The sequence below is a fragment of the Engraulis encrasicolus genome, chromosome 3 (genome assembly GCF_034702125.1).
Source record: "Engraulis encrasicolus isolate BLACKSEA-1 chromosome 3, IST_EnEncr_1.0, whole genome shotgun sequence".
Classification (NCBI taxonomy): domain Eukaryota; kingdom Metazoa; phylum Chordata; class Actinopteri; order Clupeiformes; family Engraulidae; genus Engraulis; species Engraulis encrasicolus.
The window spans coordinates 48,246,458-48,259,559 of NC_085859.1; the positions used below are offsets into that span (position 1 = coordinate 48,246,458).

Below are 13,102 nucleotides of genomic sequence, written 5' to 3' on the forward strand. Positions count from 1 at the left end.
GATGCTGTCCGCGGCCGCCCATAAATAAGAGCAGCACTCGTTGGGCTGTAGATGGAGTAGAGGGGGACGCATAATTCATGTCTCAATGTCTCATTTTCTCAAAGCTCCTTGGAGACTAACCTATGCTGCCATTTTGGTATAAACACAATGTCGGAATATTGACACGTCATCACTCTCCCTGACAAACTGTAAACACAAATGCCCCAGGAATGCAATCACCGAAATGAAAAGAAAAAAAATATATAAAGCTAATCTTTACAATACCATCAACCAACAGAAAGTACTGTATGTGTACAAAGAGTTTGAGGGGAGAGGGAGAGAGAGAGACAGAGAGAATGAGCGGAGGAAAGGGAGAGTGGAAGAGAGGAAGAGGAAGAGAGGAAGAGAGGGAGGAGGAGAGAGAGAAGAGCCGCAGAGGGGAAATTTGTTCTCAGTTTTTTTTTATGTCAAAAAAGAAAATAAGTGCAGCCGTAAAAGAACAGATATATAAACTTCTGTCTGCAATATCTCAGCAAGAGAACGCTATGTCACAGACTGACAATTCAATTAAGTCTTTCTTTGATCTACTTTTGGAAGTTAGCGGGAAAACAGTCAAACTGAAATAAAAATCGGCTTTATAAAGCAATGAACTACAAAAGAAAACTTGTCAGTTGATATCAAGCACTTGCCAAGAAAATCCACATGGATTTGTAATCTTGAGATGATGTTACGTGAGACTCACAGGTGGATTTTTGAGTGGTTTCAACGTGCCTTTTCTGTTTGGCCGGGTGTCTACTTGGCGACACCGTCGATGATGGAGTCCACAGTGAAAGCGCCCGACTCGGAGTTGGCCTCACAATCCTGTTTGCTCTCGGGGTTCACCATGGTGTTGATGGACAGGCAGCCCAGGCCTGAGTCTTGACCACCTCCAGGGACGTATGCTGAGGACAGAGCAACATGAAGAAATGAGCCCAACACCAAGAGACGGCAGAATACATGCTTTTTTTTGTTGTTGTTTATAAGCATGGTGTTGTGAGGGGAGGAAAGACACTGGCACCTAACCACGTCAGCACATTTTTTGACCAACAGCAACAGTTTCCAACAATCAGAGGTTGAGTTGTGCGCAGCCAGGGTCACGCAGCCAGGGGAAAACAAAAAATGAGAACCCATGTATAAGGGATGGCTAGAAATGAACAAAGTAGGGCTGAAGAAGAAAAAAAATTCACAGAGAGAGAGAGAGTGGGGTAATAAAACTGAGAGAAAGACAAGAGAAAGAAGAAAGAAAATGAAAGAAACTGTGTCATGTACAGTGCGGGAGTTGCAGTATTGCTGTTGAGGTGTAGTGCTGGCTTCAGGAGTCAAGTGCAGTATCATTATCTGCCTCCAAGTTTAGGTCAATACAAGGGTAGGATGAAACTGAGGCAGTCTGAAGCAAAGAGAGAAAACACTTTACTTGGTTCGCTCAGAAAGGGGGGAAATAGACTGTTATCTGTCTTTGTCCGTGGTGAAATGTGGCGTACGGTAGTGCAGGGCCATACTTTTAAAAGACACTGCAGCTGGTGAGGCACTTTTCCCTGACGTTATCATTACTGGCCTAGGTGATGGATACAGGGCTCGGCGCACCGCCCTGGCAGGCAGAGATGTCGTCGGGGGCTGTAAGCTTTCAACATTACAACAACAAAGCACCGTGGCAACGGAATGCGCTGAACTCTGGTGGCGTTGGAGCTGAACCTCACACGTCAGATATATCGACCTCGCCAGAGACTGCTGATCCTGCATTCGAAGCTGTTAGCGCCAAAACGATAGCACCCACCACAGGGCCGACGACGACAACTGCTGGAGAGATGAACAGTTGCCTGATAGACGAGCGTGACCCCTTCCCCTGCAAGTTATGATGAAGCATTTTTTTCCCTTCTTTCCGAAGCTCAAACTTTTATCACAGCGTACCGTTGTCATCTGGCCAGCTTGTAAAAGCTTTAGCAATGTGTATATAATAGATGTCGTGGGCGTTACAGGTTACTACTTTCATTCATTGTTCATTTGCCTCGCAGTAAATGACACTCTTTTTATTGGAGGCCATCATTACACATTGGTGGCAAACCCACATGAAACCGCTGGGCTGGCCGTGAGGGGGTGGGGGGGTGCGGCTGCGGGCGTTTTGATTAAAACACTTGCAGCGTGCCCAATAATCTGTCCTTATTAAGGAGAGCCGTGATTAAAACCATCTGTGTGCGTTTGCTCCCATTCAGTGGCCCGCGACCTCGCCAACGTCATTCTATGACACAAATATTACTGTGTCCAGGGACTCTATCAAAGTTACGAGAGGGGGGTGGGGGGTGTTGTGGTGAAAGACACACGAGGTGCCAACTCAAGTCACTGACCTTCATAACCCTTGGGGGCTGTGTTCTTAGACAAACCAAAGATCTGGTCCTCCCATTCAGCCATCTCTCCTACTCCTCCTCCTCCACCTCTAGTCCAGTTTCCTGTGTCACAAATAAGGCTCCAGCTGGAATTTCATGTTATTTCATTGATTGTTTGTTTTTTGTTTTTTTTTGCATAAATTGCTTATTCAGATGCTTAATAACAAGATTTTCTTTGTCTTCAAATTTTCATCATCCATCTTTGTAGTCTTTTTCAGACTTTGTTTGAGGGTAGCCCAAATATGCAAAACGATTTGTGATTTTTTGCCTTTTCTTTGAATTTATTTGTAACTGATCCCCCATTATAAACACAAAGTGTCAAATATGGTTGGTCAATGTCAGATCTTGGATAATAGTCTCAGTTTTATGACTTTTGAGAGTTTTTAAGGATAAAAAGACCCATGTTTCAACAGGCGAAGCTATATTAGCCTAGCCATTTCTTAAGGTAGTGCACTCTATATGAATTGAGAAGTTACAATTGAATTATTAAGCTTAAATTTATAGGAAATGGATGGAAATAGAGATTCAACTTTGTCTTCAAATTTACACCAGGTATTTGTACCTTTTTTTATGATAATTTTGGCTATGCTTAATTTACAGTAGGCTCTTATATGGTGCTAAGGAACATGCTGGATTTGGATGCAAATTGTTTCTGTTGTTGTTCTTTGAAATCTTTGAACAAAGAAATGCTATCTTTGAACATTGTCTTCAAATGTTAACCTTTCATTTCCACAATAGTGTATCAGTTAAGCCAGTGGGGGCAGGGGACCCCTGGGGTGGCATGAGACAGTGCTAGGGGGTTCGCAGCAATTTGGAAAGTAAAGTATAAATAAACAAAATAAATAATTGATTAAAACGAATAACGTGAGTAAAGCAACAACAAAAAAAGACAATATCCCCATTAGTTAAGAAGTGCATTATAAAAATCTGCATCTCTGATGGAGCGTTTACTGTGACTGTGTTATCATTTTCTTCTTTACAATGTATTTATTATGTTTCATGTTGTCATTGGATGGGTTTTAGGATGTACCAACTCCATCAAGTTGTGAAAGGGGGTGCACAGATCTGTGCATCCTTACACAGAGAAAGTGTGGTACGGCTCATGTCAGGGGGCCTTGGCTGGTATCTACAGATATATGGGGGCCTGGTCAGGGCAAAGTTTGGGAACAACTGATTTAAGCAATGGTTAAAATGCGGTACAGGCCAACTGATAGGACCTCAATACAGTAAGGAACACAATAGAACACACAGAAATACTGTGGAGGCATAACATAGTGACATTTCAGTACTCTGCATGCATTCATTGGTGTGTGTGCCTGGGTGCTGGGGTTTCCACAATGCCGAAATGCTTGTAACGCATTTGCAAACGTATGCTGTAAGCCTGATGATTGGGTGTGCTGCTTACAGCAAGAGCTGTTGCTGTGAGACAGCATGGAGTAGATGTGTGAGGGAGCATGGTTTGAGTGTATGATGGAGCATGGTTTGAGTGTGTAAGAGAGCATGAGCTCGGTGTGTTGGAGAACATGGGATGGGTGTGTTGGATAAGACGTTGTCTGGGAAGAAGAGGGCTTTAAAGGAACAGTCCACCCTTTTTTGATTTTCACATATTTGCAGTATTTCCAAGCATTATTCACGAATGTGCATATCATTTTCTTCTCAGTTTTTTCAGTACTTAGATTTATTGCAACAGAATTATTAGCATAGCTGAAAGTGAATGGAGGCATTAGCATCAAGCCAGAAATGATCACAAGATAGGATTAAATAGCTGTTTTGCACTTGGTGAATGTTACATTAATTTTAAAGTACTTCATAAGTACATTTGATGTTGTTTTGTTTACCCCCATAGGATTGCATTGCTACGCTTAATTTGGCTTTTCTGTTAAACTAGGCATGGGAAACACAAAGACGAAAATTATATGCACATTCATGATGAATAATGAACAATTTTCAGCATGGTTTAGGCATTTATTATGGGCCTATACTGACAATTAGGCTCCGCCCCAATGATTATGTCATAGAAAGGTAAAAATGGAGGGTAAAAATTTGAAGACAAAGTGGAATGTTTTTTCTACCCCTATTCTATCAATTTGAGAAAAAAAAATAAAAAATAGTTTTTAACATCCAAATCCAGCTGAATTACACAGGACACCCTACTACTTCTTTCATCTTCATCTTTCTTTTTTCCCCCTCCCTCTCCCTCACCTCTTTGCTCTCCTGCGTTAGTGGAGGTAATTAAGGAACGCTAGAGGAATTGAAGTCATTTCCCTCCTCATTAACTTCCTGATTGGTTTCTGGAGCTCTGGATTTCTGCTGGCCAGCAGTTTGTCACCAATTCCAAACTGCCCCCCATCGCTAACACTGCTGTTTGTGTAGCTAAGCGCTAAACAGCATGGGCTCCCTCAACAAATAGCAGTGCAGTGGACAGCAGTGCCAGAGAGAGAGAGAGAGAGAGAGAGAGAGATGATGGGGCCTCGTTGCAATCAGTGAGGTGGTTTAATCTTGATTCCCCTTGAAGTTCACAGTTTAATGAAGGGCATGAACAATGCCTGGTAAAAGTAAAATACTGTATGTGTGTGTGCAGGGATGATAATTCAGGGCCAACAACACCACCTGTTTCCGTGTGGGTGCTTTGTTGATTTTGATGGTCTGCACTTACCACAGTTTACTCCAGATTAATGCAGACATCGCACAAAGGCTGGATTAGTATTTGAACGGCGAAACAACAGCCGTCAAATAACAAACTACGAAAACGTGTGCATCTACAGTATTGGAATGACTCGGAATGTCTTCAAACTGGTGACACTTTCCCCCCTTTGAACTAACTGAACTACTTCTTGAACTTAAACCTTAAGATACTCGTCAAGAGCAGAGTCTGAAGAGGGAAAAGGGGTGGTGAAAGTTCTGTCAATTAGCCGGACTGACACACTGTAGGTGAAAGGCGTATAAACATCACATGTGTCTGCCAAGCACTTGAGGAACTGTGAAAGGAGAGAGGATTTAGGAGCCTTTGTTGTGTTCTCCGAGGGCTTATTTTCCCTTATGAACTTTTGCCCTATTCACCCGCGTTCAACCGACTATCTAAAATTTCCAAACTATTAAACCGTCTTTGTGTGGCTTAACAAAAGAGCCCTTTTTTTTGAAAGGGCGAAAGAGGCTCAATCATTCTTACAATTGGGGAAGGAGTGTGTGTGTGTGTGTGTGTCTGTGTGTGTGTACGTCTGTGTGTGTGTGAGTGAGTGAGAGAGAGAGAGAGAGAGAGAGAGAGAGAGAGAGAGAGAGAGAGAGAGAGAGAGAGAGAGAGAGAAAGCATGAGAAGAGATAGAGAAAGCAGAGAGAGGGAGAGGGAGAGGGAGAAAGAGAGACAGAGAGAGGGAACAAAAGCCCAGATGTGGGTGAAGATGGTAATTCGGGACTGATCTGTAGCGGATAAGCCCTTTCCACAGGCCACATACGCTACCTGCATGGGATCATGCGGGTGGAGAACTCCTGCACTTATATAAACACACACATACATCCGCCACAACTACATGCCGTCAAGACTTCACCTGATATTTTGGGGTTGTGAATGAAACGTCAGACAAGAATTGCTGAAGATTTTTTTTTCACTGAAAGTCGTGAAGCAACAGCAGAAAGAAAGCGCATAGTGCAAAGGGCCCTCTCATCAGGTAGGCCTATACTGTATACATTATGCACAAGCATATTAGGAGCACATAACACCCACCCACTAACACCTAGTGTCACACACTAGGGCTGCACAATTCATCGAAATGAAACGAAAATCACGATTTTGGCCATGGCGGTTAAAAAAAAACAAATGAATTAATGAATTCATGTGTCTGGACACATACCATGACAGATATAAACCATATGTCTCATTGCATTTTATATGCTCTACCTAGGAAAATATATGATCTACCTAGGACATATTGTATTGAACTGAGAAATAGCGACTAAGAAATTGCGACACACAAAGTCACAAAACTGTGTCGTGATGCAAGAAAGCAGAATCACAACATACCCTTTCAAAGTTCTGTTAACCCTTCAGTCCATAAAAGAACCTCATGATATTAAGTGATAGTGCTTCTAAGCTTAAAATAATCATTACTATTTTCTATATCCTATTGTAGTTATTTTATTTTCGCCAGGGAACCAGGGAAACAAATCACGTTGAGACAAATATCTCTTTTACAAGTGAGCCGTGGCCAAGGTAGCAGCAGACATCACATTACAAAAGACAGGTAGACAGATAGAAATCGTACAAATAAATGCAAAAAAAACCTAGCCTAACTCCTAGAACAATTCTAATAACTGGTGCCATAGTTTGTTTTGCTCTGCATAACTTCGAAAATAAGATTTGCGCAGAGACTGTAATGGCGACCCAACATGCCACAACTGCATGCCGTCAATACTTCACCTGATATTTTGGGGTTGTGAATGAAACATCAGACAAGATTTGCTGAAGATTTTTTTTTCACTGAAAGTCGTGAAGCAACAGCAGAAACAAAGCGCATAGTGCAAAGGGCCCTCTCATCAGGTAGGCCAGTGTTTCCCACAGAAATTTTGGAAACTATGGGGGCAGCCGGGATTTATTTTTGTCCGGGGGGGGGGGGGGGGGGGGTCTTTTCACGGGCCTTTTTTTGGGGGGGGGGGGGGGGGGGGGGGGGTGGTAGGGGATTTCACGCAGTGTAAATGCAAAACGGAAAAACAATGAGTACAGTATGACATTGGCGCATGGACAAACTATAGGCCTACGCCTACATTTCAGCCATTTATATTTTGAGAAATAAGGCTACATAATACACATGCAGGGGTCTATGTAATGAAAAAAATAATAAAACAAAATAGGAGCAGAGATAAGAATTTAAGATTGCTGTGAAATTGTTAACGCATAAACAAAAAGGGTCTAAGAGGGTTGGCTATGCCTTTTCCCCACACACATTCTACATGAGGGGTGCTGGTCACAGGGCCAGTTTTTCAAAATTCCTCCCATTAAAAGGGCTGAACAACATATTACACATTTATGTCTATATTCACATTCATTACACATTCATTTCTAAATGCAGCCCGATGTCTCCTTTGCCTTGTCAATGAAGGCCTGTCACCTAACTCATTACAACTGTAAAACAAAGCCTGGGGAGTGTTAGTAAACTCATCCCAACTGTCCCTTCTCGGAAGGTTTTTTTTTTTATTGCTCCCAAACCCAAGTTAACTACAACAACTTGACAAGGCTTTTGATCCCTCTCTCTTTCAAGCACTTGTGGTTTTCTCTATAGGATGTATTTACTCCAGGAGGAAAATGCGAAGGAAATCGTAATTGAAATCGCTTTTAACAAACACGGAAATCGTTAAAAAAAAAAAAAGTAAAAAAAAGTAAAAAAAAAAATAAAAAATAAAAAAATTCATTTTCGTAAACTATGGCGGCCAAATTTAAACTATGGCGGGCCGCCATAGTTTCCTCAATGTATGGGAAACACTGGGTAGGCCTATACTGTATACATTATGCACAAGCATATTAGGAGCACATAATAGAAGTGTTTTGCAGGTGTATTCCCAGCATACTTGTTTTAGGCTGCTAAGCCCCCCAAAAAAGGGTATCTTAATGTTGGTAAATGGGAACAAAAAACAATTACTTAAAATAAAATTGGATACATAAAAAAGCATTGTGTGTATGAAACCATCAATCATCGTGTCAAAAATCGTGATGCAAACCATATAGTTAGTTGTATTGCATTGTTGTATCACCCTAGGCTGACTGTACTAATATCGGCAGGCCAACAAACTTGTAATGTCAAAGTCATGCCACTCATTCTATAATCAGTAAAATGCTTCAGATGGCTTAGAACAGGGGTCGGCAATCCCCTCAAAGGCAACTCTGTCATAACACAATGACCACACCCCGTGTTTTTGTTGTTGGGGGGAGATTCATTAAGAATAAGATGGTAACACAGCCTGTGATGCTAACACCCTTTGCAGTGGGCTATTTGAAAAGAAATGACCAACCGGTTATGGTTCCCAGCTGATTTGGCGACGTCTTCTGTGTCCTAATTTCCTCACGTTGTAGTAGTTAGAAATAGGTGTTCAGCGGTTAGGCTTCTCAAAATAATTCTAGTTACTGAATCTTTATCCCTTGTACTTGTCCAAGTGTCCCCAACACGACAGTCCTTTCACGAATTTTGCGTAACACTGGAAAGTTTTCCGTCCGGCTCTGGAATTGCTGTTGTTCCCGCGCTGCATATAGAAAGCGTCTTGATTTTAAGATCAGCAGATTCATTACAAAGCGCAAGTCAAGAGCTGTCACGCAAACTTCGAGCTGTCAGAGAGGCATTCAAATGTGTAGGCCTTAACTCATTGGCTGCCAGCCATTTTCATAAAAGAGTAACCCAGAGTGCCAGAGATTTTTCAGCATTTTGGGTGTTTTTTGGAGGCTCACAGAAAATTGAGTTCTGTGTCTATGGGGTCATTCCACGCCAAATCAACAAGAGCCCGCCCACTGAGGTCTCAAAAAAATCTGAAAATATTACTGAGTGTACCCATGGTACTTAAGACAAACACTGTTACTTTATTTGAATGTAAGATGTATACTCTCCATGTTACAGCCAATTTCACTGGGGGAGGGGGGTGCCCATTTTGTTCACACTCTTTTTTTTGTCAAAGTTCACAAGCCCGTAGCTCAAGAACTAAACCTAGTAGGAAGCTCAAATTTGGCATGCTGGTACATAGATAGGAATAGTTTGTTGCAAAACTGTCAGTTTTGGTCTGTATGATCCTGCATCGTCATGGCATTCCCTCAAAGATGATACAAATTGTACTGGAGTTTTTGGCTGTGCTCTGTTAAGGCCTTCAGAAGACATATTTGTGCCCAACATAGCCTCATTATTTTTTCCCCTTGTAGATACAAGTAGAAACACTCCCATAAAAATCTATAAATAGAAAGGAAACCCCATCAGTGTTTGACCAGAAGACCTCACAAGTCTGACAAATCATTTTGGGTGTCATTTTCAGAGCACCAGAACACCTTGTGGGATTGTCCACAGATTTTTATTTTATATTTTTCTTCATTCTCCATGAAGTCTTCTTTTTAAAAATGCCAATGAGACTTGTCTTATGTGATGTTTTCTTTTGTAATTTCCACCCTATACATGGGCAAAATGCAAAAAGAGAGCAACATGATTTCGATAACATTTAATGTAAAGGCTAAATAATCAAATGCAAATTTTGCCCAGACATGATCACCCGAGAGTCCCTGTGCAGGGGTGCAGGTATCCCTTTCAATTTAAATGATTTCAGGAGCGTTCAATGTGGGAGCAGGTTCGCACACCAAAAGAGACAGTAGGTCAGGCACAAGGAGTCATGTTGTTACTTTTTTTGACCAGCAGATGGCAGCGGAAGAAACGCATAGAAAACATATTGCCCTCAATGTGCATGTTGCCCATGTTCAGGTTGGAAATTACAAAAGAAAACATCACATAAGACAAGTCTCATTTGCATTTTTAAAAAGAAGAATTCATGGAGAATGAAGAAAAAAATAAAATAAAAATCTGTGGACAATCCCACAAGGGGTTCTGGAGCTCTGAAAATGACACCCAAAATGATTTGTCAGACTTGTGTGGTCTTCTGGTCAAACACTAATGGGGGTTCCTTTCTATTTATAGATTTTTATGAGAGTGTTTCTACTTGTCTCTACAAGGGGAAAAAATCAAGAGGCTATGTTGGGCACAAATATGTCTTCTGAAGGCCTAAACAGAGCACAGCCAAAAACTCCAGTACAATTTGTATCATCTTTGAGGGAATGCCATGACGATGCAGGATCATACAGACCAAAACTGACAGTTCTGCAACAAACTATTCCTATCTATGTACCAGCATGCCAAATTTGAACTTCCTACATGGTTTAGTTATTGAGCTACGGGCTTGTGAACTTTGACAAAAAAAAGAGTGTGAACAAAATGGGCACCCCCCTCCCCCAGTAAAATTGGCTGTAACATGGAGAGTATACATCTTACATTCAAATAAATGTACAGTGTTTCTCTAAAGTACCATGGGTAAACTTGGTAATATTTTCAGAATTTTTTGAGACCTAAGTGCGCAGGCTCTTGTTGATTTGGCGTGGAATGACCCTATGTCAACACCATACCTATCAAAACACAGATTAGACGCTCATCTGTCATCAGAAAAAAACGGTGTCTCTCTACCCCTTTCCGTTCTTTCATAATCACCTGTTGAAAATAAGTGGAATTCGCCAAAATGCTGCTTTCTAGCCAAAAAGCTGAGAAAACGCCATTTGAAGTTGACCTATAATTGCAAGTGTTTTTGCTCATAATGACACTGTCCTAACAACTCCAAACCTATCAGATGCTATTACAGAGTCTCCTGTCATCTGTAGCCAGAACAAAAGATCGTTTGTATGGTCTTTTCAACCTAATAATGTACTGAAATATAACGGGGTGGGCTTGAAAACAAGAGTGTTTTGGTTTGTTGCTGGCGCGCACAATGGATCATGACAGCAGGTGCATGTAACTCATGTGAAATACTAAACTCACAGAAATACTGTCTCATAGTCCATCTAGCCGGGGAGCCAAAGTCCCAAAATTGGGTTGGACCTGACATGGCTTGCCATACTTTTTATTTGTGATTTTTTGGATAGTTCTATCCCTTAGGAAAAATAATTGGAGGGTCTGCTCGGGCGGAAATATCGCCTATTTGAATATCGTGCCTATTTGAATGTATGTACCCTTCATTTTTTGAGAGAAATTTCTGAAAAATGAAAAATGACCTGAAATCCTTGGTGGCTTGGGTAAGCTGTCAATAAAGGCTTTCCAGGTGCACAGGACATACATGCTGACAACATTCAATAGAAAAAATATTCTTAAACCACATTTCAATAGGATTTTGACTCAATTTTGTGCTTAAAAATTAGGCGTTTTTTCACTTTTTTGCTATATTTTCATCTTTACCTCATTGGCAATCAAGTTTTTCTTCATGTTTTGACATTAAACAATATGACATTCTTTTTAGTACGAAGTATAGTGATACCACAACAAAAACTATGAAAATACAACCAAAATCAATGGATCTGCGATGACTGTAGTGTATGTACCCTTCATTTTTAGAGAGAATTTTCTGAAAAATGAAAAATGACCTAAAATCCCTAGTGGCTTGGGTAAGCTGTTTATAAAGGCTTTCCAGGTGCAAAGGACCCATCTACTGATGATATCCAATAAAGAAAATATTGTTAAACCACATTTGTACATGATTTTGGCTCAATTTTATGACCTAAAATTAGGCGTTTTTTCACTTTTTTGCTATATTTTCATCATTTCTTCATTGGCAATCAAGTTTTTCTTCATGTTTTGACATCAAACAATATGCCATTCTTTTTATTAAGCAGTATAGTGATACCACAGCAAAAACCATGAAAATACAACCAAACTCAATGGATCTGTGGGGACTCCAACTCTAGTTGGTGATCAACAGGCCCAGAAAGTCAATAGAATTTCAGCCTACAATCAAAATGCTGAAATGCATGCTGAATACTGAGCAATATGACACACACACACACACACACACACACACACACACACACACACACACACACACACACACACACACACACACACACACACACACACACACACACACACACACCTAATCTGGGGATCCTACAATGATCTCCACCCCAGGTGACACCCTGCATACTGTACATGCTTCGTACATACCCTACACATACATAGCCCTACTTCCTGGATGTGACACAGTGAGCTATTTACACAGATGGGGGCAAAGGCAGGCCTACACAAAGCCTGGAAAGCCTATATTTTCAGGAATCACATAACCCATTGCAGTTTGCACACAGGGCAAACTGTTCTACATAGGACATCATCGCCAGCATGCTTCATACACTACTGGAGAACATGGAGCTGAGGAACACATGCACATTTTTGGACCACAGTTTGGCCTCCAGCACCATCCAGCCATAGAGTCTTTGTTCTAAACCCCACTATCTGAGACTGTACAACCATCATGTACTGTGGATTTCCTCTCTAACTGCTCCCTCTTGTTATCAACACCAGCACACCTCAAGGGTGTGTGCTAAGCCCTCTGCTCTACACCCTATCCACCCACAACTGCCTCTTTCTCCTCATTTGCTGACACGTTGTCGCACTAATTATGAATGAAGACAAGACATACTACAGAAACAAGACAAAACATCTTCCGCCGTCGTGTTATGACAATTACTTCGTATTGGACTCCAAAAACAACAAGGGAATCATTGTGGACTTTCACAAAAACAATCACAGAAGTCACAGACCCCTCTGGTGACTCATACAGTGGTGGAGAGGGTCAGCAGCTTTAAATCCCTGGAGGACGTGTCCTGGAGTATTCACATGGCCTCAGTGGTCAGCAAGGCAATGTCTCTTCTACCAGAATAAACTGATGGGCTACCAAATCCTGAAGCCACTGTTGGTCAACTTCCACATCTGTGCCATCAGAGGACAAGTAGGTACTCCAGCATGTGATGACAACAGCTCAGAAAATCCCTGGGATGCCTCTACCAGAGATTAGTACTATCAACCACACGCACTGTCAGGATGTGGACACCAAAAGCAGAAGCGTTGAAATACTGCTTTGAGTCCACTGATTGGTCTGTTCTGCAGCTGCTGAAACATCTGCATGGGGGAGTTCCCAGTAGTTTGGTACAAATT

The 13,102-nt window shown here is 41.5% G+C and overlaps 1 protein-coding gene across 1 annotated transcript in view; it reads right to left on the minus strand.

The window, feature by feature from the left end:
* Positions 1-13,102, minus strand: part of dmrt1 (doublesex and mab-3 related transcription factor 1) — a 44,784-nt gene that overhangs the window by 97 nt on the left and 31,585 nt on the right. The window contains exon 5 of the mRNA XM_063195562.1: positions 1-920. This exon is cut by the window's left edge and continues 97 nt beyond it. Coding sequence (XP_063051632.1) covers positions 772-920 — 149 coding nt within the window. The 3' untranslated portion in view covers positions 1-771. The remainder of the gene's footprint in view (positions 921-13,102) is intronic.